The 26,573-nt window shown below is 35.5% G+C and overlaps 1 protein-coding gene and 1 pseudogene across 1 annotated transcript; one reads left to right on the top strand and one right to left on the bottom strand.

The window, feature by feature from the left end:
* LOC107811286 (splicing factor Cactin-like) overlaps positions 1-14,075 on the bottom strand; it is a 95,959-nt pseudogene extending 81,884 nt beyond the window's left edge.
* Positions 14,076-21,494: 7,419 nt separating this feature from the next.
* LOC107801960 (putative serine/threonine-protein kinase PBL7) lies at positions 21,495-26,393 on the top strand. The gene is made up of 5 exons (XM_016625385.2): positions 21,495-21,701; positions 23,673-23,860; positions 24,187-24,376; positions 24,459-24,847; positions 25,584-26,393. The coding sequence occupies exons 1-5, from the start codon at positions 21,620-21,622 to the stop codon at positions 25,845-25,847; spliced, it is 1,113 nt and encodes a 370-aa protein (XP_016480871.1). The 5' UTR covers positions 21,495-21,619; the 3' UTR covers positions 25,848-26,393.
* Positions 26,394-26,573: the final 180 nt, after the last annotated feature.

Below are 26,573 nucleotides of genomic sequence, written 5' to 3'. Positions count from 1 at the left end.
CTACCGGTGAAATGGTTTGAATAACAAAAACAAACCAGAATAAAATCCTAAAACAACCTGGACAAACTTAAACAAACCGCTATGACAAAACGGAAAGATAAGACAGTTTGACACGAGACAATATCCGAATTACAAACCTAATAATCCGAACAACAGAAATGACAACAAAATAAGCCACCACAAGCTTCTCTCTTGCTAACCAAGGAACGGAGCGTCCTCCCACTTTATCAAAATTGGTTTCTTAGCCACTGAGCTTCGCATCAGTATTGTCCAGACCATTGCCAACTTCGATATCATCAACCTTAGTCAACAATTCCCCAATAGGATTCGAGTGCTTCTGTCATCAGGCCTGATCCCCGCAAAGTGTGTATCATGATGTGCAGGTAAAGGATTCCGCGCGATATTCTGGGTGTCATTGTCCGGCTTACCACAAACCAACCACCTTAACTTTCTTTGTGATTCAATACAAAACAGGTTAAAATGGACTCAGTCGGTCCTCATTATTAACAGCATCTTTTCTTTTCTTTTTTCATTTTTCTTTTTTTCTTGATTTTTTTTTCGATTTCTTTTTTCTTTCTTTTTTTTTCTTTTTTTTTCATTTTTTTGTTGTGGTCGAATCTTATGGAGATTGCCTACGTATCATGACCCCGCATGAATCAGACCTCGCGTAGTTCGTGACCAATAAAGATAAACAATACTCAACATTTTTTTAAATTTACATATTAAAACAAACTGGGTTTCAAAGGTTTAAAAATGTCCTACAAACTTGAAAATCAAACAACCCGCATATTCTAATCAAAAGATTTACAAACTCAAAAACAAACGGCCAACTTCCTTTCCCTGTTTGTCAAATGCAACCAAACGGCTATTTTTGCAAATGTGGCCCCTTCCAATTCTCACATGAATTTTGAGGCCGGGGAGGATTATTTTATGACACTTTACCAACTTGTCCATTCTTTTACGAAAATAACCTTTCGACAACTGAAAGATACTCTAAGGCTATGTCGGCAAGAACGGTTTAAGACGCGGCCGAAGCTGGCTCGGCTTTTTATGACAAAATTCAAATGGTATTCACCTGACCGCCGACTCTTTGTTTTTTTTTCTTTTAAAATTATAATAAAAACCTGGTGTTGCAAACACGGTCCTTCAGCGCCTCGGGGACGAAGATTTATAGGGCTGTGTGGGTAGACCAAAAATCCTAAACATGACCCAAAAGTGGCTGTTTATGCAAAGTCAGCCTTCCGGCGTTCCTTTCGGGAACATTCGGCTATTTATGACATAACAACATCACTTGACTTATTTATGACTCTTTTTATCGTTTTTCAAATTGAAAAACTCAATATTGCAAACACGACCTTTCAACGTCTCGGGGACGAAGATTTTTAAGGCTGTGTGGGTCAACTGGACCAAATCTTAAATATGACCCAAAAGTGGCTGTTTATGCAAAGTCAGCCTTCCGGCGTTCCTTTCGGGAACATTCGGCTATTTATGACATAACAACATCACCTGACTTATTTATGACTCTTTTTATCGTTTTTCAAATTGGAAAACTCAATATTGCAAACACGGCCTTTCAACGTCTCGGGGATGAAGATTTTTAAGGCTGTGTGGGTCAACTGGACCAAATCTTAAATATGACCCAAAAGTGGTTGTTTATGCAAAGTCAGCCTTCCGGCGTCCCCTTCAGGAACATTCGGCTATGTCTTGATAAAACAACGTCACCCGACTTCTTAGAAATTTGACATATATATTTTTGCTATTTTTTTTTTGTAAAAGGGGAAGTTGGACATCACCCGACTTATTTATGACAAAATTAAAAATCTTGACAGGTTTTTTTTTTATTTATTGGTTTTTGGCTATTTTAGCAAAAAATGGGGGTTGGACCCGATGAGGGTTGCCTACGTATCTCACATCTGGTGAGAATCAAACCATGCGTAGTTCGGGCAAATTAACCGAACTATTTTAAAACATGACTCTTTTCCATTTTTATTTTTTCCTGGCAAGACAATCTATTTTCCTTTTCTATTTTTTTTGAAAAAGACAAAATAACGATTTTTTTTTCCATTTTCAACAAACAATAAAACAATCTATTTTTCCAAAAATAAAAGACTCTTTTTTTTCTATATTTTTTAGTAAAACAAAATAAAATATTTTCCTTTTTTTTTCAAAATTTCGGTAGAGTATCGCCAGTAATTGGTCTTGATTTTTTTCTAAAATAATCAATTAACTCCTTACCTGATATATTCTTTTTCCTTTTTTTCCTTCAATTTTCCAACATTCCCGAGATTCAGAAACCGGTCAACATGCAAGTTCGAAACAAATATATGTACAGAGCAAGTAGGATGCATCAGAATGGTCTTTTCATTTCAGGTTGCTAGTCCTAGACGGACCCAACCTCTGTGTTGAGTCCCCTAAGTCAAATGCAACGTGATGCAAATAAGCGTTCCTACTAGGGATCCGGCATGAGGTTTCGTTATACTAGGTTTATAACCTGGGTATATGTTCTAGACTGTGTACCCGAGCGGACAACTCGAGTCGAGGAGGGGACAACTTACCGGGAACCAAAAGGCCATCCGGCTTCGTAACTTATCCGTCCTCTTTCTTATTTCAGGTATTGACACTAACAGAATAGGGAGCCTCGACCAGCGAGCTTCTCCCCGGAGGTAAGAAGAGAAGGGTTTCGGCACAGTTTATATACAGTTCAGATAATATCAAAGCGGTAAAAAACAACATTTAGTATGTTATGTCAGAACATGCAATATATATCAGATAATAAAGCCAAATATAACAATTATTCTAAGCTCGAATTCTTGAACCCTGAACCAGTGGTTCTGGGTTTAATTTCCCAACAGAGGTTTTGTTATACTAGGTTTATAACCTGGGTATACGTTCTAGACTGTGTACCCGAGCGGACAACTCGAGCCGAGGAGGGGGCTACGTACCGGGGACCCGCGAGATCGTCCGGCTTTGTAACTTGTCCGACCTCTTTCTTATTTCAGGCATTGACACTAACAGAATAGGGAGTCTCGTCCAGCGAGCTTCTCCCCGGAGGTAAGAAGAGAAAGGTTTCGGTACAGTTTATATGTACAGTTCAAATAATATCAAAGCGGTAAAAGCAGCATTTAGCACATTAGGCTCAAATATGTAAAAATCAGATAAAACCAAATATAACAATTTATCTAAGCTCGAATTCTAACCCTGAACCAGTGGTTCTGGGTCCATTAATTCCCCAGCAGAGTCGCCAGAGCTGTCACACCTCCTTTTCACATACACGAGGGGGTACGTAGGGAGTTTTTTCCAATTAAAGGACAATCAAACGGGATTTATTTATTTATTTCAGAGTCGCCACTTGGGAGATTTAGGGTGTCCCAAGTCACCAATTTTAATCCCGAATCAAGGAAAAGAATGACTCTGTTTAACAGTCTGCGCACCAGAAATCCGGATAAGGAATTCTGTTAACCCGGGAGAAGGTGTTAGGCATTCCCGAGTTCCGTGGTTCTAGCACGGTCGCTTAACTGTTATATTCGGCTTGATTATCTGATTTTATACAAATATGAACTTATGTGCAAATTTTATCTTTTTACCGCTTTCATAATTGTTATTATTATTTTTACAAGAATGTGAACATCGTTTAAAAATATGTCTTTGGATTGCGTCACATAAAATGCACCCGCGATCCGGAACGTATTTTTATTCAATGTTTTAGGATTTGGATTTGGGTCGCATAAATGCGCACCCGTGTTTAAGAATGTATTATTATTAAATCGTGCCTAAAGCGATTAGCGTATTATTATTTATGGGTAAGACTGTGGAATTCACTAAACAGTCCATCCTGAATTCTAAATACTCAATTAAATATTTATTGAGGGCCCCACAATTTTGTATTTTTTATTCGGCAAGGCTCGTCTCATTTATTTTTAAAAGACAATCCTAAAATGCCTACATTATTCTCTATTAAATTTGTCTCTACAAAATAAAATTAAAAAAAACGTCTTAATTTATTTACAGGCTGAAATTGACCAATAATATTTAATTAAACAACATTCTTCCAAGTTTCAAAATGGTCTATTTTGATAAACTAACGTGTTTTTTGAGACATGATAATCATCCAACAATAGCGAATTAACTAGACGAAGTTACTACACCATTTATTTATTTTTAGGCAATATATAGGTAGTTCGTCCGTTAAGCTATCATCCGATGTTTCACTATATGTATTAAATATCTACATGATTCTGATTTTTTGCAAGCTAAATAATTTATACATACAAATAAAATTCAGAATATAATTAAATATAATTCAGAATTTCAACTCTTCATTTTTCGTATTCATACTTCATATTTCGGATTACAATAACCAGCGTGTCAGTTGTGTACCTGATTTGGAAGCAAAAGAAAATGAAAGATGAGAATCAGCAGCAGTAATAACAATACAGCACAGCAGCAACAATCCAGCAACAGTAACAACCCAGGAACAGAGTTTGCAAACCGGTGGAGTATTAATCCCAAAACAAAAACTTCAAGCTTTGATGACACAACAACAATTAATGTTAATTTCAAACAATGAAAGAAAGCAGAATATTTTTTTAGTTTTTTTTTTATTTGAAAGTTTAAATATTTTTTCGGAATTTTCTCTCTCTTAGATGTTCAGCCTTTTTTTTCTCTCTTATTCTCTTTCTGTCAGATTTTTTCCTCTCTTTTTTCTCTATCTGTGTGTCCTCCCCAAAATCTGATTTCAAGACTTCTACTTATATCTCATCCCATAAATTTTTTAATTAATTAAAATTAACCCATTTTCTCCTACCAAACCCATTATCTTCTCACTCATCCCCATTACAACCCCAACCCATTATATTTTGTCTCACATGCTTTCACTAAACAAATACAAGATTCCTCCCCACTAAATTTTGTCTTGTCCCCCTTTATATTAAACAATTATATCACAACTCACCCCATTATATTTTGTCCCCCATGCTTAACATAAAGAATTACAAAATGTTCAATTACCAAACTACCCCTCCAACCTTATTACAATTACCATTTTACCCCTGAACGTACTACAAATTACCAAACTACCCCATCAGCTATAACAATCAATTAATCAAACTTAACCAAAATATAGACAATATGATCAATTTCTAACAATGTTCAAACAACAAATCACATGAACATGATTTCTTCAATATTTCAACAACAAATCACATGAACATGGTTTCAACAACATTTCAACAAAAAATCACATGAACACAAATTGAACAAGAAAGAAAAACTAAAATTTGATTGAACAATATTTTTAGCAACAAACAAATCTATTTTCAGATTCAACAGCAACAATCAAACAAGTATATTTAGATTTCTAAATTCAATAATATTGAACTTAAAATCAACTCTAACAACATTACAACAAACAATTCTTATATTAAACTTAAACAAGATTATGAAACAAATTCAAGAAATAATCATAAATGATAAACAAGAATTCAAACTATACAAATTTCGGATTCAAGATCAACCAAACATAATATGAACATGAATTAAATCTAAAAATAAAAACGACGGATTCAAATGATTAAAACCAACATACTTCCCTATTACAACTAAATTCTTTTAGGCAAATAACAAAACAAAACCTAAGAAGAAACAATTATGAATTTAAACTTGAACTTAACAATATTAACAATTTCTGGAAAATATATAAAATACATGAAACAAATTGAAGAAACAATTAATTAAACTTCAATTTGTATATAACTAACATTAAACTAACAACATTTACCTAAACAATAAAACAAACATAAAATAAACATGAAAAAAAAACTAATTAAATTTTCATTTAAAATCTGAAAATTAATTCAACAAAACACATGAACAAACTAAAAAATTATTTCAACGACGAACAAACAAAATAAGAATTGAATCATTTAACGATTTTGGATCCGGAAAATATCAAACAAAAATATGGACAAAAATAAAACTTAGAACAACTAACCGATTCAAAACAACGACGAAGAAACGAAGAAGACGAAGGAGCAACAACGTTTGGTTGTAGAAGAAGCCACAACAATGGAGGACAAAGAAGCAGCAGCACGACGAAGGAGATGACGTGAAGCAGCAGCAGCCCGAAGCAGCGAGCAATAGCACGGCGCAGACAGCAATGGACGACGACATGGTCGACGTCGAAGCTCGTCCATGGCTGGACGTAGTAGAGGGCAGAAGAAGCTGGAACGCAGCAACGACAGTGGCAGCAGCTGGAAGAAAATGAAGCAGCAGAGGCGACGCGGGCATCCATGGCGTAGGCAGCAGTGGCATGACGACGATAGTCGTTTGGAGCGAAGAACGAAGAAGAGCAGCCGCTGCGTGTGTGCTTTTTCCGTTGTGTATGTGTGTGTATGTGTTGACGTGTGTGTGTGGCATGAGGGTGAGGGGGAAAGGGCATCCATGGAAGGGGGAAAACCATGGGAGGGGAGCTTGAGGAAGAAGAATAAAGAGAGAAAGAGAAAAGGGGGGGGGGGTGCGGGTAGTTTAGGTTAGTTTTTAGGATTTTTCATTGTTTTTTTTTTTTTTTTGAAATGTAAGATAATAGGGGTGTTGGGTTATGGGGTTATGGACCGGGTCGACCCGGTTTGAAATGGACCGGGTCATGGGGAAGATTGGACAATTATTTGGGCTTGGGGTTGAAATTTGAAGAAATGGCCCAATCCGATTTTTCTTTATATTTTCGCTCTCTTTTCTTCTTTTATTTCTCTAAAACTAAATTATAAAAATACTTAAATTATTATTAAGAACTAAATTAAGTTATAAAAGCGCAAATTAACTCCCAATAATAATTAACGCACAATTAAGTAATAATTAAGCATAAAATTGTATATTTGGACATTAAATGCTAAAAATGCAAACGATGCCTATTTTTGTAATTTTTAATTTTTTGTAAACAAATTTAATTGGTTATAATTATAGAATTAAATCCTACATGCAAATGCGACATATTTTTGTATTTTTTATTAATTTAACAAATAAACAAACACAGACAAATACAAATAATTATCCAAAAATATCACAAAATCTCACAAAATTGCACACCAAGGAAAATCATTTTATTTTGAATTGTTTTGGGAGTAATTCTCATATAGTGCAAAAATCACGTGCTTACAAAAATTTGTAGGATATCATTTCTAAATTTTGTGCCCAAATTGACATATATATCTTTGCTTTCTCTGTTGTAAAACGCTAATTGTCAATTTCATGAAATGTTTCTTGTTACAGTGGAGTACATTCCTCATGTATTTATTTTCTTCTGCCTAATTTCCGAGTCCGAAATTCTTATGGCCAACTCACCTTTCTCGTGTCGATTCAACTTTGTGAACCTCTTTCTTTTTGTGTTGAAATAACTGTTAAGGATGGAGCATATTATTGATGCAAAAAGCTTTTATATTTGGGCTTTATGAATACGTGCTTAGCAAAAAGTATTCTACTGATGGCTTGGCAATAATCTCAAAGTAGGAAAATAATTCATAAATATTGTAGCTTTCTTTAGGCGCGATTAATAAATAAATCATCACGATTATGGGTACGGTTCCCGTGGCATGGTCATGATACCCAATCCTCAATTCGGGTGTGCATTTCATGTGACCCGACCGTAACTTCGAATAATAATAAAATAAATATGTCGTAAATCGCGGGTGCATTTCATGTAGCATGGTTTGCAATGTGTACCAAAATGGCAAGTGTATGACAATTGTGCCTTGTTCCGAAAATAAATTCCACAAATACTAAAAGCGGTTAAAAAGTTAAAAAATACACGTAGGTTAAAAATGTGTAATTAAATCAGATAATTGAGCCAATATTAATAGTTGAGCGACCGTGCTAGAACCACGGAACCCAAAAATGTCTAACACCTTTTCTTGAGTTAACATAATTTCTTACCCGGATTTCTGTGTTTCACAGACTATAAATAAAGTCAAACTTTCTTGGTTCGGGATTTAAACCGGTGACTTGGGACACCCTAAATTATCCCAAGTGGCGACTCTCAATAAATAAATAATCACATTTCGATTGTCACTTAAATTGAAAAAAACTCCCTTATACTCCTTCCGAAGGTAGAAAAAGAAGGTGCGACAGACACCACATTACCATTTGGAATATGCACATTTTCACCTTTTAAACTAGACTCCTTGTCCAATTTGGTCAACAACTTAGAATTTCTTACCATATGATTAGTAGCTCCAGTATCAATTATCCACCTATCATCGATTATACTAGATAGGAATGCAAATATACATGTTGTTGGTTGAGTAGAGCTTGTTGTTTTTTCATTCACTTTACCAAGCATATGTAAGATTTGTTGATACTGTTCGGGAGTAAAGTATGGTACTGAGGAAAGTGGTGCTGCTGGATGAGGTTGAGGTTGGCTCCTTTCCCTATGATTTCCTCCACTGTTATTACCTGCAAAATTAGCTGCTGAAAACAAGTCGTGACTGCTACTAATAGGTATTAGTGTTCCAGTGTTAGTTCCAGAACCACCATTGTTTCCTACCAAGTTAGCTGTAGGAAATGAGTTTCCTTTCTTTTTGTGCTTGAAATCAACAGGATAACCATTCAATTTAAAATAATTCTCTCTGGTATGTCCTTTGTAGTTGCAGTAGTCACAGACTATGTTAAAATTTTCTTTGGTCTGTGCTAAAATCCACCTCTAGTAGACACAAAAGCAGTGATATCAGGATTCTCTATACGAGCACCTGTGTGTGCAATTGCCCTCTGGCTTTCCCTCTCTATCATCACAGAGTAAGCCTTGTTAACAGAGGGAGTTGGTATCATCATGAGCAATTGGTTTCTAGCTTGCTCATAAGACTCGTTTAGCCCCATAAGGAACGGCATGAGTTTCAGCCTTTCCATGAACACAACAGATTCATCTGATTTCTCACAGTCACATCTAGGAATTGGGGCTAGACTATAAAACTCGACCCACAACAGTCTCAATTTTGAGAAATAAGAAGAGATTGAGCTAGTACCTTGATTAATTGTAACAATGCTCTTATGAATCTGAAAAATTCTAGAGAGATCAGCCTTATCAAACCTCTCTTTTAGGCTATTCCATACAGCACTTGCATTTGAGGAGTAAACGATTCCACTAAGCAATTTAGGCGATACATAGTTCATTATCCATGACAGCACTATGGCATTGCATCTGTCCCATAGATCGACCAGATTTGGACCATAATTTCCTCGCCTACAAGTACCGTCTATAAACCCTAACTTGTTTTGCCCTAAAATAGCAATTCTCATTGCTCGAATCCATACCGAGTAGTTTTCTGGACCTCGAAGTTGCAGCGAGATCAAAATTGCTCCGAAATTATCATTTGAGTTTAAAAACAAGGGATGATTGTGACTTAGCTTCTCAGGAGCTTCATTATCAACTTCCACCATTGTTGAGCTTCAACTGTAGAGACAGAGCTTGAGCAAAATTGAGCTTGAATTCAACAACCATAGAGATTTGCGATCTAGATTCGAGCAGTAGTGTCACGACCCAAAATCTCAACTCGGTCGTGATGGCACCTCTCGTGAAGACAAGGCCATCCAATCAACAAAACAGTACATCTCTTTATAATTACTTAGCAGGAATAAGTCTAAATCATGGGCAATATAATCTTAAATGCGAAATAAACGTGATAGAACAAGGAAAACCATCCCAACTCAGCCCGAAATTGGGGTGTCGTGAGTCATGAGCTACTACAGAGTTTACTAATATTTTACAAAGTCTGGAATTATCATAAATAACAAAGATAAGGGAGAAAACGGGGTTGCGGACGTCAACAGCTACCTCGTTACTCCTAGTCACCGCCTGGTCTGGAAAGAATCAGCGCTCAGGAGCGAACTCAGCTCTGTCTGTATCTGCACATATGGTGCAGGGAGTAATGTGAGTACTCCGACCCAGTGAGTAATAAAAATAAATAACGACTGAAAATATAAAATCTCATAACAGCACAATATAGCGCTATCCCAAGCAGTAAAATCAGTTATACAGTAAAACAGTGAGTATCAGATAATTCTTCTTTTAAAATAGTGAAGCCAATTAATTTCCACAGTAAGGATAAATCAAAGGCTTGCCCCTCGGGCTCAATATGTAAATCTCAGTATAGTATCAGCCCCTCGGGCTCACTCCCAACTCACCAGCACACAACATCAGCCCCTCGGGCTCACTCCCAACTCACCACACATAAGCAACAGCCTCTCGGGCCCACTCCCAACTCACCTGGGTACCCTGCGCTCACTGGGGGTGTGTACAGACTCCAGAGGGGCTCCTACAGCCCAAGCGCAATATCAATAGTCCTGAAAGCCTTCACACATTGCACACGAGGCCTGAAAGCCTCCTCATATAACACTCGAGGCCTGAAAGCCTCCTTACATCACTCAACATATCCTCACGTATGGCCCTCGGCCTCAATCAGTCCAGAAAATAATCATAAGCCTCTTGGGCATCAGTAAAACAATAGTGCTCAGCTCAACAACATTATAAATATCATTAAATCTCGAGTTGAGTATAAATGTAGCTGAGTTCACAAAATAATATAATTCAATTGGACTGAGTTCAAATAATATTTCAATTCGTGAGGAAAATAGTGATGTAAATTCACAAAAGATTTCAGATAATTGGCACGAAACCCAAATATGGCAATAAGCCCAATCATAGTGAAAAACAATAAATCTTTATCAATTACGCGGTAAAAATATCAACTAGGATGGACCAAGTCACAATCCCCAATAGTAAATGACCCCGCACTCGTCATACAACGCGTGTCTCATCTCAACATAGCAGTATGTTGTGCAATCCGGGGTTTCAAACCCTCAGTGCATCATTTAAAATCATTACTCACCTCGAACCGGTGAAATCTATAGCTTGCGACGCCTTTGCCCCTAAAATCGGCCTCCACGTGCGTCGAATCTAACCAAAATCAGAGCGAATACATCACAATATACTAAGGGAACAATACCCAATCGAAAATACTCGAAAAACACTAAAAATCACGAAGTTGGCAAAACCCGAGCCCCGGGCCCACTTCTCGAAAAATTACGAAAGTCACATCACCGGATTCCTCGTCTCTCCATGAGTCCGTACATATAAAATTTACCAAAATCGGAGTTCAAATGACCCCTCAAATCTTCAAATCTTATTTTCAAATCTCTAGGCCTAAATCCTCAATTTACTCCTCAAAAACATGTAATCTAGTCGGATTATTAGATGATAATTCAATATTATGGAGTAAAAATGATCACAAGTGACTTACCTCAAGATTTCCCGTGATTTTTTGCTAAATATCGCCCAAAATCCGAGCTTGGAAGTCAAAAAACATGACCAAAGTCGGACTGCTGGACATTAAATCTGTCCAGAAATTTTCGGTACTGTTCACTCGGGGGCACTCTTCATGCGCGCGAGTCACTGTTCATTATTCACCCGCACGGTTACTGTTCACGCGCGGTTACTGTTCACACGCGGGTACTGTTCACTGCTGCAGAAAATACAACAGCTTTTAAGAAATTTGCAGCACAACCATTTTTCACTAAAATGGCTCTAACTCCATCATACGAACTCGGAATTAGACGATTCTTGTTCCTATGAGTTACAAATAATAATACAAACACAACCCTTCAATAGAAACTTAATTCGGAGCTCGTTTGCCCAGTTCAATACACATTTCGCTTGTTAAACGATTAACTCACATTTCACGTCAAAAACCCAATCGTGACTTGATGAAATTAAACCAAAATTTTCAGGTCAGTCCTATAATTCATGATTTAAATTCTGGAAGTCTCAAAATTAAATTTGGATCTCTAGAACTAAAAATGAACCTTTAGATCATTACATTTATGCTCAAAACGGCAAAAATCTTCCAAAAATGACCCATTGGGCATCCGAAACACACCCGAGGCCCCCGGGACCCCGACCAATAATACCAACTAGTCCCAAAATACATTATGAACTTGCTCGAGGCCTCAAATCACATCAAACAACGCTAAAATCATGAATCAACCTCCAATCCAAGTTTTATGAACTTTAGAATTTCCAACTTCTATTTCTGATGCCGAAACCTATCAAATCACGTCCGATTGACTTCAAATTTTGCACACAAGTCCAAAATGACATAACAAAGCTATAGAAATTCTCGGAACTCCATTCTGACTCCCTGATCAAAATTTCACCTATCAACCGGAAATCGCCGAAATTCTAACTTCGCCAAAATAGGCTAACTTCTTCACCGGACTCCAAATTTACTTCCGATTGCGCTCCTAAGCCATAAATCATCACCCCGGAGCTAACCGAATCATCGGAATTCAATTTCGAGCCCTCTAACTCATAAGCCAACATCCGGTTGACTTTTCCAACTTAAGCCTTCTTAAAAGAGACTAAGTGTCTCGTGTTTTATCAAAATTACTCCAAATAAATTCTAACGCACCCAATACCGATAATGAAACATAAGGAAGCAGAAAATGGGAAGAACGGGGTAGTAACTCATGAGACGACGGGTCGGGTCGTCACAAGTAGGCTCTGATACCATGTCATTTTATCAATGAGATAGAGAGATTGATGAGAGGAAACGAACAAAAGAAGACTTGGAGAGAAATTAACTGATTCTCATTTCTTCTGCATGCTACAGTAGTGAGTAATAGTAGGGGTGGGCATCGGTCGATTCGGTTTGGTTATGAATATTATCAGTTTTGCCTATCGGTTATCGGTTTACAAATATCATAACCCGATAACCAAACCGATAAGATATTGGTTATCAGTTATCGGTTAATCGGTTACCGGTTTACCCGATAAGATAAAACAACTAAAACAGTTTCGCAATGTATAAAACATTTTCGGTATAAAACTATTTTGCTAAAATAGTTTTATAATTTGCAATGTATAAAACAGTTTCGGTAAAATCAGTGTTCTTAAGATCTTCTTTGTTCAAACGACTAGCAGTAACTCTTTGTACATTGATATCTCCTTTTTTACTCTAGTACAGAATTATGTATATAGATTAAAAAGTTTATTAGTTATGAAATACAAACTTTATAACAACTGACACAAGATAACCTTTGTAACAGCTCAATAATTAAAGCACACGATAAATCTCACTTTAGCTTTCAAACAAACTAAGAAAAATCCAGAGCCAGAATGTTTTCAAACAAACTAAGAAAAAGATGAAGATGAAGCAACTAAAAACTTACACGAAGAATCAAAATGAAGCTGAAAGATGCGGCTGATAAATGCGACTGAAGAATATGATGGATCTGAGAAATGAAGTGAAGATGCGACTGAAGAGTGAAAGAAAGAAGCTGAGAAATGCGACTGACGCCGGCCTGAGTTTTGACGGGCTGACTGGTGAGGGCGTGAGGCAGAGAAACTAAGAAAGAATAGGGAAATCAAAGAGTGAACTATAAATTATGAAACCCCAGTATGTATATACTTAAGAGTAAACTAGTAAATTAGTTAATCCTTATTAGGTTATCGGTTTTACCCAATAACAGAATTGCCAAACCAAGCCCGAACCGATAACCCAATAAAAAAAAAATTAACCCGTTACCGAACCGTTAACCCAATAACCCAATACCGATAACCCAATAAATAATTAACGGTTCGGGTCATCTGTTTTACCCGATATATGCCCATCCCTAAGTAATTGGCCCTATATATACACACCATCTAACTAACTTTACTAACTAACTATGATTACATAAATAACCACTATACTAACTAACTAGCCAACTAATACATATCAGCTTATACTCTTAACACGTCTCGTTCGATTTTCTTCTTCCACACGAATTTCCCGTTCAGATTTGAATCTCCGAATAGATTTGAATCGTTTGAGTAACTGCAAAATTTCTGAACTTTCAGCTTTTTCGCGACTTTAATTGCCTTTCTCTGTGCTTTATTAGCCATATAATGTGATTTCTTCTTCAGTAATTTTCCTCTTTTTTCTCTTCGTTCGCTCGTCCTCACTACTCTCTTCATCGAAATAATCATAGTCTCTCAATCTGCGGCTATGAGTTCTGCTTTTGCTTCGGCGACTGGTGGTCGGCGGAGAAACCATTGGGGAGCGATTTGTTTTTTTTCTCCCTTCCAAACAGATGGATTTCGTTAAAGATCGAATATTTTGAGGAAAACCCATATGCAGGTGTTTTCATAAAATAGTAATACTTTAAAACCTTGTAAACTATTAAGAGCCCCTTTTGATTGGCTTAAAAAAAGTGAATTTTCAGCAGAAATGGCTTTTAAGTCAAAAGTCAATAAGTTGTGATTACCTGCCTTATTGCTTTTAACTTATTTTAAATACTTTTTCACTTTAACCAATACCAAAAAAGCTAAAAAGAGCTTAAAAATTGATTTGACCAAGTGAAAAGTCAATCCAAACACCCTCTAAAACCTCTTGTTGCATTTTTAGAGGTGTGTTATGCTATGTAGCACTACGGCTATTTAACTTATCTTAAACTCCTTTTAAATTATCGTTGTAACAACCCGGCCTGTCATTTTGAGAGTTATTGCCCCATTTCCCCCATCTATGCTTCTTTATGTATTGTTCAGCTGTGTTGAGTTGTATCGAGTTGGTAGGTTTGGGTTCGGAGTAGTTTTGGAGTGAAATGAACACTTAGTCTCTTAGTTAGAAAGCTAAGTTAGAAAAGTCAATCGGAAGTTGACTTATGAGTAAACGAATTTGGATTTGGATTTTTATTATTCGATTAGATTCGTTGGGTGATTTTAGACTTAGGAGTGTGTCCAGAATGTAATTGAAGGTCTGTGGTAGAATTAGGCTTGAATTGGCAAAAATTGAAAGTTTAGAAGTTCTTAGGCTTGAATGCAAGGTTAATTTGGAATTTTGGTGTTATTTTTGGTGTTCCGGAGGTTCGATTAAGTTCAGGTAGTGATATATGACGTGTTGGAATTATTGGTTAAGGTCCCGAGGGCCTTGGGTGAGTTTTGGATAAGTTTGGGTTGTGTTGCGCTCGTTTTTCTTATGTTTCGACGCCATTTTTTCAAGCATAAATGATATCATATTGAATAAATGAGATCCGATTTCTTTTTTGAATGAAGCATTAGATCTGTATCGTAATTATGGATACGTAGCAAAAAGAATCGTCGAATTTGGACATCGTATGAGAATTTTATGGTCATTTTATTAAGAATTAGGTTGTTAGATTTTTCAGAGTAATTACGAAATTGCCACTGACGGCGTATTTAAAAATCTGCACTATTTGCAAATATTGAAACCAACATATCTCATTCATTATAAGGTCAAATTGAGTGATTCAAAAGCCTAACATGACTAGAATTTCACAAGAAATCCATTAGAGGAATAAAATACGAGCTTCGGGATCGTTTGGTATGAGAAACGAGGTAGAATAGCTGGTAGAAAAATATATAAAACTAGGGTTTATTCATTCGGTCATATTTTGAGTTTGGGAGCTCGGATTTGGGCGATTTTGGAGGCAATTTTCACATATGGATTGGGGTAAGTGTTCTCTACTCATTTTGGTTATATTTCATGAATCCCTCATCGTTTTGGGGATTTGATTGATGATTTCAAAGTGAAATTGAGGGAGTTAGGGCTTGAGTTTTGGAGAGTTTTAAGTAGGGATTTGAGGGACCAAACAGAGTCCGATTTTGACAAATTTTATATGGTTAGACTCGGGAGAGGACGAAGGTTTTGATTCTGCCATTTTTGACTAAATTTGAGGCGTGGGCCCAAGGGCCGGGTTTTGGCCGATTTCAGATTTTTGGCATATTTTATAGTTTTTATTGTGGAATTCGATTCTTTAGTACATGTTGATGGTATTAATCTGATTATGGTTAGATTCGGAAATTTTGGATACCGAGTCCAGAGACGAGGGCATCTCGAAGTAGGATTTTACGCGGTTGAGTTAAGTAACGGCTTTAACTCTGGCTTTTAGGGTATAAACTCGGAGAATTTGATATTATGTGATTATTTGGAGGTGATACCCATGCTAGGTGACGGGCGTGTGGGTGAATACCTCGAGGGATTGAGACTTGGTCCGTCCCGTGAGGCCTCATGGCCATCATCTGTGTTTACGTAGTTGCTTGTTGTTGAACTTGTTTGCCTTCATGTTAGAGATCATGCTTAGGCTTTATTCATGTTCACATTATTTGTACTCAGTCATAGAAATTATTGTACATGTTTACCTCAGTCTCTATTATTTGCTAATTTGTTGTGATATTTAATGTGGGTTGTGTTCCCTTATTTGTTGATGATGGTGAGGCTAGTAAGGTACATGATTGAGTGAGACCGAGGGTCTAGTTGTGAGGATATTAATACCATAGCGCGCGAGTTGTCCGCGTAGCATGTAAGTTGATCGCGCGGGTCCAGGTACTTATACCATAGCGCATGATTTGTCCGCGTAGCATGTGAGTTGACCGTGCGGATACAGGTATTGATATGATGGCCTGGTTGTGAGGATATTAATACCATAACGCGTGAGTTGTCCACGTAGTACGTGAGTTGACTGTGCGGATCCAGGCATTGATATAGTAGCACGTGACTTGTCCGTACTTAGCACTTGGGCTTTGGGAGCCCCTCCGGAGTCTGTACACACCCCCAGGGAGCGCAGAGTGTTAAGTGTATTGAGTGTTGAGTGTTGAGTGTGGAGTGCGAGTGCTGAGTGATGGAGTGATATTGCTGTGAGGTTGCATTTACTTTAGTTGTTGCTGCATTTACCTGTTAACTTCTTTGTGGCATTTATTGGTTTTATGGAATTTACTTGTTTTTTCATGTTTATTGTAATTGTAAAAATAAATAATTGGACTGTTTTGCTTAGCTCGTCACTACTGCTCAATTCCTTAGTTATTTATGTTACTACTGAGTTGGTTGTACTCATACTACACCCTGCACTTTATGTGCAGATCTAGGTGAGTTAGAGCGCGGCGATCGTTGTGTTCAGGCCGGCTATTTGTGGAGATTGCAAGGTAGCCGCTAGTGTCCGCAAGACCTTGTTACTCCTCTTATCTTTTCTTCTTTTGGACAATTAGACAGTTTATATATCCTAGTTTATAGTTTTAGATGCTCATGACTTAGTGACACTCTGATGTTTGGGACTCGTTTCCGTATTTTATATTATTTATATTTAGAGTTGGTTTAGTTTATCAGGAATTAAATTATTGGAAATATTTTATTAAATTCTTATAATCAAATTAGTAGTAATATTTTGGGAATAGGCTTGCCTTGTAACACGATAGACGCCATCACGGCCATGGTTAAATTTTGGATCGTGATAATCGTTTTGTTGTCAGTTACCTACTTAAACCCAAAAATCCCATAAACTATATTTTCATATATATTAAAATGACATGTTAAGTTCTTAGCGTGCATCTGTATAAATATATTGAAAGTTTTTTATGTAATTTACTTATGATGTATTACTCTCATATGAATAATTAATTCTAGGAATTTTGGCCCAAATAAAATTTAATAATGTATTAATTTTAGGTTTAAATGTTGTTGTGTTTTATGCTAGATTCTAATTGAATAGGTCTTTGTTTATACCCACTTTGCAGCACACAAAAAAATGAAGCATATATTGTTGCATTTCCGGAAATATCGTCTTATATGGCATAAATAAGATTACACAAAATAATATTTCACAAATAAAAACCAAGCAACTACAACTAAATTCTCTAATAAGATATTACACAAACAAGGTTCAAGAGATTCAAATTTATTCTCTATAAGATATTGAGTTTAGTAAAAATATTAAAATGAGTGTTCTTTCAGCAATCAGCATGGGTTATACATAGAAAAAGATCAAAACAAAAAGAGAAAAAATCATTTAAGAGGAAATAAGATAGAGAGAAAAATTTCAAGGGAATCCATATGGAGAACCGAAGAAGAAAGGTGAAAATGAGAAAGTATGATGATAAAATAAGGAAGAAAGATGAATATAAAAGAAATAAAAAAAATTAAGATGGTTAGACTATTCAAATGGGTCATTCTAAGCGGGTTATTTCACACTTTATGTCACATAAGCAATAAGAGAATTTTAATATGAACGAAATATAATTCATGTGGAGATTTTGGGGACACCCAATAATTTATGTATATAATTGACAAAAAATTGATAATTTAGGAGGGTTTGAAGGTATTAACTCTTTGTAACAGTACTCATATCTTATAAGAAAAAAGTTTAGGACCAACTTTAATGTCAAGAAAAGTATTAATTAAAATTTAGTGATTACATTTGTTCTTAAATTTTTGCTTTGATTTTCAACTAGTTATATTAATTTTGGAAGTATTTAATTCTACTATTTAAATTTGTTTCTTTTTTAAAAAAATATTTTTTATGAACAATATGTAATGTTACTTCTATGTTTATAATGGGTGTAGAAATAAATGAATAATTATTCAATTACTTCTTAAATTTTTTAAGTATTTAACATTTAAGTTTAAAATATATACTCCCACCGTTCACTTTTATTCGTCCACTCTGGACTTTTTACGCCTTTTAAGAAACAATAAATAAAGTGCATAATTTATCATGATACCCATATTAATTGGTGTATAGTCTTAATGGATTTGGAATAAGTAATTAATGCTAGGGGCAAATAGAAAAAATAAATTATTTTTCTCTTGATATGCAAAAAATAACAAGTAAAATTGAAAACTCATTTTTAGAATACTTGACAACTAAAAGTGAACGGAGGGATGTATTAATTAGCTATGATTAATTAGAAAAAGTTTAGGTAAAAAGCACTACACATACTTTTTGGTGGAACACGTGCCAACAAAGATATTATTTGATTCAAGACTTCCTATTGGTCAATGAATTTGATTCAAATCTTGAAAATAAATTCAAATTCCAAATCAGTACTTATGCGATGAGCAGAGTTAGCTAGAGAACGAGCTCAAGCCGAGTTTTAATTAAACAATGATGGTACTTTGTCTTCTTAAGTCCAAAGATGGATCTAGGATTTGAAGGCGGCGGGTGACATAATTTCTTTTAATGTATATCTTGTAATGACTAATATGAATTTTATTAGGAATATTTATTTGGTTTTTTAAATAAGGAATCATACCTTAATTATAATAGCACAAGTAAAATTAACATTTTCACTAGAAAATTACATCTTTTTTTATATATTAAAAATAAATTTACACAAGATAACATCTTGAATGAGGGAATTACATCAAGCAGAATAAGAAATTTTTAAAAAATATCTTCAATAGATAAATTATATCCCACAAGTATAGAATTAAATAAACTAGAAGTTCTCAAAAATCAAAATCATAAATCTCATATTTTTTAAGCAATGCTTAGAAATTTTTTGTTATAATTTAATAGTAAAGAGATTTAAATTATATTTAATAACCATAGAATAATACAAATGTTTATGATATAATTTTTTTTTTTAAAAAGATGATTTTTTATCTCAATCGAAAATTCCCATCAAGACTCAAATTTTTCGGATATGAAAGAAGCAAACTCATAAATTTGAGATTAAAAAGAATGCTTATTTTATAAAATTTTATAATATTGGAGTCTCTTTTTTGAGTGTTCTTGTTAGAGACCACATATAAATAATAGAATAAAGAAAAGAAAAATACAAAAAATAATGAAACGATAAATAGAAAATTGGGAGGGAACCAAGAAGGAAAATGATTGGGAAAAAAATAAATAAAAAGCACACGAAAAGGGAAAGTCAGACAAGGTTCAAGATAATTTTCAACTTGAATTTTTCACACGAGAAAAGCTTTCAAAAAAATCTACCAATTATGACACCTTTGTCTGATTTACAGTTGCGGGTGATAGGATTAGATATTTAACCTAATTTAAGAAAAATTCAACATTAGTATATAAATGTTTTATTATCTTAGCGGGTACCATGCTACCCCATTGTAAAGGAGGGGGAATCCGCCCCTGTTCTTAACAACTAAAAACGCAAAATAAAAGATGAAAGCATTGTAGGAAAAAGAAAAGAAAGATCAAGACAGATTTAACAAGAACGGAGTACTTAATTTAATTCGATGGACATTGCATTTGATAATAATCAATAGCTTAAAATGAGATTTAAGGTTCTGAAAATATAGGAATATGTTGTGTCAAATATACATCTCTCTAGGTTCCATGTGTTTACTTACTTGCTACGCACTAATTAATGAGCATGCTGGCAAATGGCAATGCATTAATACAATTTTTTTGGTCGATAGAATAGCAAATCAAAAAATTAATTAATTTTTGTGATTCAAATTCTTTTTAAATTACAGTATTTCTAATTAGATAGATCTACAACACTAATATCATTGTCAAGTAATTAATTTTACGTGGCAATTTATATTCATCTATTTTCCATAGTGATTTCTTATATCTGTTTCCATTTTCGGATATTACTAATCTGCTTATGCCAATGGGATATCAGAATTAAAAAATACACACTTATTTGAAATTGTTCGATAAACTAAGTTAAACATGTTTAAAAAAGGCAACTATCGCTGATTCACATTGGGTTCGACCGTTCGAGGAATTAATTACCTTTTTTGAAAATATTTACCACTTGAATCAAAGATAAAGTAGTTCTCTACATTTTCAAGTATATTCCAACGAATGTTCCATTCTTTGATCAATATTCTTCTCACTAACGTTGAATTAGTTTGTAATATCTCTTTTTTGGCCAATAAAATTAAAATAAATCAATTTATAATATCTCCCTTCTACTATTGATATTAAGGCACCATTGCAAAACCATTTTACTAGCATAGGCCAACAACCCTTGTATCCGTAGTCACTACTAAATATGAGGATGGTAAAATTAATTTATCATGGTTAAGTTATAAATTAAAGTAAAATATATATTAATTAATTATAATTTATTGATAAGAGTATATTTAAAGATATGCATCATTTATTTAATATTAAATTGGTCTAAACACCAGATATAATAAATTTTTACCTTATGAAGACTAACCAAAATAAAAACCTCCTACTACAATCTCTTGCCTTAAAAGCAGTGCCACCAGTATTATATTTTGATAAAAAATAAATATTAGTGTAAAATTTCAACAACAGATAAAAATTTATAAGGAGATATAAATGCAGCTTCGACATGCATTTTATTTCAAATATTGAAATGAATATTTGAAAATCAATGTCTTGATATTAATTTTACTCGATATTTTAGTTTTCACATGAAATAGAGAATTTGTAATTGAAATAAAGGTTTGAGCAGCATTTCAAGTAAACCAATAATTTTCACACACAAATTTCACCTTTCACTATATTTTTTTCCAAATGAATTCTCAACTTCAAATTCTTTTTTTTTTTCTTCTTTCAAATTCAACTAAATAGTCCAAATGCCTTGGAGAAGAAAAGAAAAGAAAAAAAAAGATTCTATGCCTAAAATTGACCAAGTCAACCAATTTCAAAAGGGAAGTGATCATTCATTAGTCCTTAAAACCAAAATTACAAATATTAAAAATAAATAATAAATAAAACGGTAAAAGGAATACACCCACCAAAAAGGTTAATCTCCTCCGTTTTCAGTCTTCACTTTTCTAGACAGCTAATCAGCTGTGCAAAACTTCCCTTTGCTACTCTTTCCATAAACTTCCAAAGAAGAAGAAATAAATTGGAGAAAATGGGTTGGTTTCCTTGCACTGGACCATCCAAACAGACCTCAAAGAAGAAAAATTGCATCGATTCAGTTCAACACTCTTCTGGTAATTTTATCAAATCTGCATATGTGTGCATTTAATCAACTGATTGTTTGATTTGGCGAAATGGGGTTGTTTTATATATGTTTAATTTCGTGGGTTTTGATTGTTTTGGATTTTTTTTTTAACTTCTGATTCTTGGAAATTTAAGCTGTGTACCATTTTTTGTACTTTGATGACCTGGATCTTGATACCTACAATAGTAATACAATGGCTAATTATTGTACTTGATTGTTGTTGTCATATGTTATTGGAGAACCCCCACGAGTCCATGACCTGCTGCTTTAGGTTAACTTAGAGTCTAGTTTGTAGTTGGACCCAAGGGTGTGAAGCTGGAACGAAAATCATGTGGAGATCAGGGTTCAATCTCAACAAAAAAAAATATATATTGTTGCTGTTTTATTACGCATTTTTACATAACTAATGTATCATCTCCTATTGCTTCTTTTGAGCCGAGGGTCTCCTGGAAACAGCCTCTCTACCTTTCGGAGTAGGGGTAAGGTCTGCGTACATACAACCCTCCCCAGACCCCACTTGTGGGATTATACTGGGTCGTTGTTGTTGTTGTTGTTGTGATTTTCTCCTGCTTGATTAACCTTGGTAGGTAGAGTCACCCGATACCTACACTGATAGGAGAATGTAGGTTTGGAGTGGAATAATTAAGGTGCATATAAGCTGACAAAAACACTAGCGGTCAAGTAATTGTGGTAATGTAAGAATTGATTGCAATTTAGAGGCACCCAAGGGTGTGGTAGTGGTCAATGAAGTAGGAGGAGAACCATGGGGTCTCAGGTTCAAATTCCAACAAAAAGAAAAGAAAATCGGTGATTTCTTCCTATCTACCTAAGATTGATGGGCAGAGTTAGAGTTACCTGATACCTGTGCTGGCGGGAGATAGCAGGTATCTAGTGGAATAGTTGAGGTGCGCACAAAGTTGGGCCAGACATCACCATCATTAAAAGAAAAATAATTGCAATTTTGAGGCGGTGTCTAACAATTAATTTTGATGCAGAATTTTGGGACTAAAATTATGGTTCAATTTGCTGAATGGGTAGTACTCTAGTATGGAAGTGGTAAACGTCAGACGACTAGTGCTTTCATTTAGTATCTAATAAGAAGTTAAGTAGCTAGTTTTATCAATTCTGTTATTTTGTTTTGTATGAATGCCTCATAGAACCAGAAGGAAGGTCCTTGTAACATGATAATGGGATGAAATGCTAGAGGAGTTTGGTAGCCTCAAGTCAATTGGTTCCAATATTCCTTCTGCAGACAAGGCAAGTTTGACTAAATTGGTCCTAGTTAGTCTCCGGGCAGAGTGGAAGAAGGGGGGATTCTCGAACATGGAAAAGGATCCAATGAATTCGAAAGAATTGAACGAGGGGCCCTATGGGGTGAAAATCTCATGTACGGTTATGTAGATTGGCTGTAAGGGTGACGTCTGTGTGCCAAGTTTGTTCAAGTAAGATGAAATGATTTCTGTTTGACCTCCGAATATTTGCAGCTTTTCCATTTTACAGTATGGATTTTGGAATATTTAACTTTTTATATCAGTATATCACCTCAGTTAACTGGTTATATGTATATCAATCGACAATATGTATTGTGCATCTTTAAAATTTTGAAGAAGAATGGTCGTTTCACTAAAGGAATTGTCGCAGATAAATTATTGGTACATTATCTATTTATCTGTGTGAGCTTGTCAGCTCCTGCTTTTTTGATACTGTATGCCACATTAAACAACATCAGCTAGTGAAGTTTCATATGTCAATTTTCAAACAACCTTTTGCAGTTAATGAAGCTTCATAGTTCAAACTTCAAACTTCAAACAACCTCCCACATTCCGCAATTGAACCAATAAAATTTTTATATCTAGTCTTTTTCCCTGCTTGTCAATCATCCTTGATGTTTTTGAACACTAGTTGCCCCATTTCAATGCCATGCTTTATTTACTTTTCTATTTTATGTTCTTATCTTCAGATAAGTTGAAAGCAAGGAATTCATTAAGCACAAAGGAAGTTGTTAAGGATGCAGGTTCCAACCAAATTGCAGCCAAGACTTTTATATTTCGTGAATTAGCGGCCGCAACAAAAAACTTTCGAGGTGATTATCTTCTTGGAGAAGGAGGCTTTGGTAGAGTATACAAAGGGGTGATTGAATCCAATCAGGTCAATTCTCGTGAACTCTCTTTGCTTTTTACTAATATGCAATGTAACAATAAGAGATTGCTTTGCCTCTAATCTACCAGACTCCGTTAAACTCACTATTCTCTGAATAGTGTTCATGCGTGAATACTGAATTTTCTTCTTGATTTTTACTGACCCAAGATCACATACTTTTATCCTTTTCGGATGAGCATAGCTATGTTATCATCAGTTGGCACATTTGTAGAGAGCAAGGGGTGTGACACCATGCTTGATGGTTTGCGTCTCAGTTCTAAGTTATTGGCTGGAGCTGAAGTTTAAGACCTTTTTATTGATTTTTATTGGTGCAGGTCGTTGCGATCAAGCAACTTGATCGTAATGGATTACAAGGCAACAGGGAATTTCTTGTCGAAGTGCTGATGTTAAGTCTGTTACACCATCCTAACCTTGTAAATCTAATTGGCTATTGTGCTGATGGAGATCAGAGACTTCTCGTCTACGAATATATGCCATTAGGGTCATTGGAAGACCATCTTCATGGTAACCTTTCTTAGCCAGACATTCTTTTTCATTTTATTTTGAAAGTCAACTTAAATTTGGAATTGATGTGATTCTTCTGCAGATCCTACTCCAGGTAAGGAACGGCTAGATTGGAACACAAGAATGAAAATTGCTGCCGGAGCAGCAAAAGGCTTGGAATATCTACACAGTGCAAGTCCTCCTGTAATATACCGTGATTTAAAATGCTCAAACATTTTGCTTGGTGAGGGCTATCACGCAAAGCTCTCTGACTTTGGCTTGGCCAAATTGGGGCCAGTAGGAGATAACACCCATGTCTCTACAAGAGTTATGGGTACTTACGGGTACTGTGCGCCAGAGTATGCCATGACTGGACAGTTGACTTTGAAGTCAGACGTTTACAGCTTTGGGGTAGTCCTCTTGGAGATTATTACAGGCAGGAAAGCAATTGAAAGTTCAAAAACTGGAGGAGATTTCAATCTGGTTATATGGGTAAGATTTTCTTTATCATACATCTTTTTGGTTGCTGTTGATTCTGTGGTGGCATGTTGCTTCAATGTATTTTGATCTCTATAGTTATTCAACTATAAAAGGGAAAAAGATTCTTATCGGACAGTCATAAAATGCATTTGTAGTAATCTGCATTCCATAGGATAAGATCAATGAATTGAGTTAAAAAGCTGGTCATTACTAATCTAATATGATTATGGTTTGACAATTATCTTGTGTGTATCTGAAAGCGGATGCGGTTAATGACTTTAGAATCCAGTGTGGAAGATTGAGAGTGTTTTAATTTTTCCTGAAAGAATTAACAAAAATACTGCTAACTTTAAAGCTGGGTATTTCAGTTGATGTTGACGTGCTGTTCGACAAATCGTTGTCAGATGACACTACTTGAGGCAATGTATCTTAACCATTGTGGGTAGGGGTAAGGTTGGGTATTTCAGTTGAGGTTGATGTGCTGTTAATGGAGCATTTAAAGAAGGAGAAAGTAATGGAGTATTTAATGTCGTGAGGCTAGAATTTATTTTCAGGAATGTTTAAGGAAAATCTTGAGCATCTATCGTGTGTCAAATGGAGCGAAGGAGAGTCTTTTATCGTTCAGATCCTCTGTGTTCCCCCTTTTCTTGGCCGTGGTGTGTGTGGGGTTCTATAGATTGTTCTTTCCTGTTAGCCAACCATAAAGAGAACCAGGTTTCTAACTTTTTAATTGTGCTCTGGATATCAGGCAAGACCATTGTTCAAAGATCGGAGGAAGTTCTCGCAGATGGCTGATCCAATGCTGCAAGGCCATTATCCAGTAAGGGGCTTGTACCAAGCTCTAGCAGTTGCGGCAATGTGTGTTCAGGAGCAACCCAACATGCGTCCAGTCATAGCGGACGTTGTCACGGCTTTGACCTACCTCGCTTCACAAAAATTTGACACTGAAAACCGAGGCATCCAAACTTCAAGGCCAGGACCTGCCACTTCACCTAGAATGAAACGATGGTGAAAAGTAGCAAATAGGTTAAATGGAGCTATGAAACTAGATGGTGACGGGCGATAAAACGAGATCATCTAAAAAGGGGGAGCCAAGACACGGGGACCTCTTGAATACCAGCTAAGTTGAAAGTACAGATAGCGAACCACAATCAGTGGCACCTTGAGTGCAGGTTCAATCATATTGAACTAAATTGGCGCGACAAATATTTTATCCCTCAGAAGTCAGACCAACTATGAGGTCCTCCCTTGTTCTTTTGTCAGTTGAAGCTGCTCGTTCCCCTTAAGCATAGCATTTATAGGTGATTTGCGTTTGTGCAATTTGTGGTTTTGGTCATTCTTTGGTAGACCTCCAAAGCCCGGTCCGGTATTTTGTTGTACAGACATGGCTTATATTTATGAGTGCAAGTATATGTATTAGAATAGTTTATTATGATGTACAATCGTGTGATTGTGTTTATCTCCTCTAGCCATATCTTTGAGGAAAACGCATAAAAATGTAATACTTCAAGTTAGTAGATGACTCTTGAATGTTGCTGAAGAACATTTTGTTATCTTGTTCTTTTTGATGTCTGTTTAACGTTCAATTTGTTATCATCAGTGTCCATTAGTATTACAATGATTCTTGTAAAAAGTCCAAGGAAATAAATGAGATAACAATGTAAATCCAATTCAATAGTGAAGAGGTTGCAGCTATAACCATTTTCTCAATAGAGCAATTTTTCAACATATAAGACTA

This window comes from Nicotiana tabacum, chromosome 5 (assembly GCF_000715075.1).
Source record: "Nicotiana tabacum cultivar K326 chromosome 5, ASM71507v2, whole genome shotgun sequence".
NCBI lineage: Eukaryota > Viridiplantae > Streptophyta > Magnoliopsida > Solanales > Solanaceae > Nicotiana > Nicotiana tabacum.
Note: the sequence above shows the minus strand (reverse complement) of the source record. Positions and strands in the feature narration are given on the sequence as shown.

Excerpts from the sequence above, each read along its gene's own strand:
- LOC107801960 (XM_016625385.2), top strand. The coding sequence starts at position 21,620 with ATGGGTTGGTTTCCTTGCACTGGACCATCCAAACAGACCTCAAAGAAG. Across the intron at positions 24,377-24,458 it reads ATTGGAAGACCATCTTCATG|ATCCTACTCCAGGTAAGGAA; the intron begins GTAACCTTTCTT and ends ATTCTTCTGCAG. Across the intron at positions 24,848-25,583 it reads ATTTCAATCTGGTTATATGG|GCAAGACCATTGTTCAAAGA; the intron begins GTAAGATTTTCT and ends TCTGGATATCAG.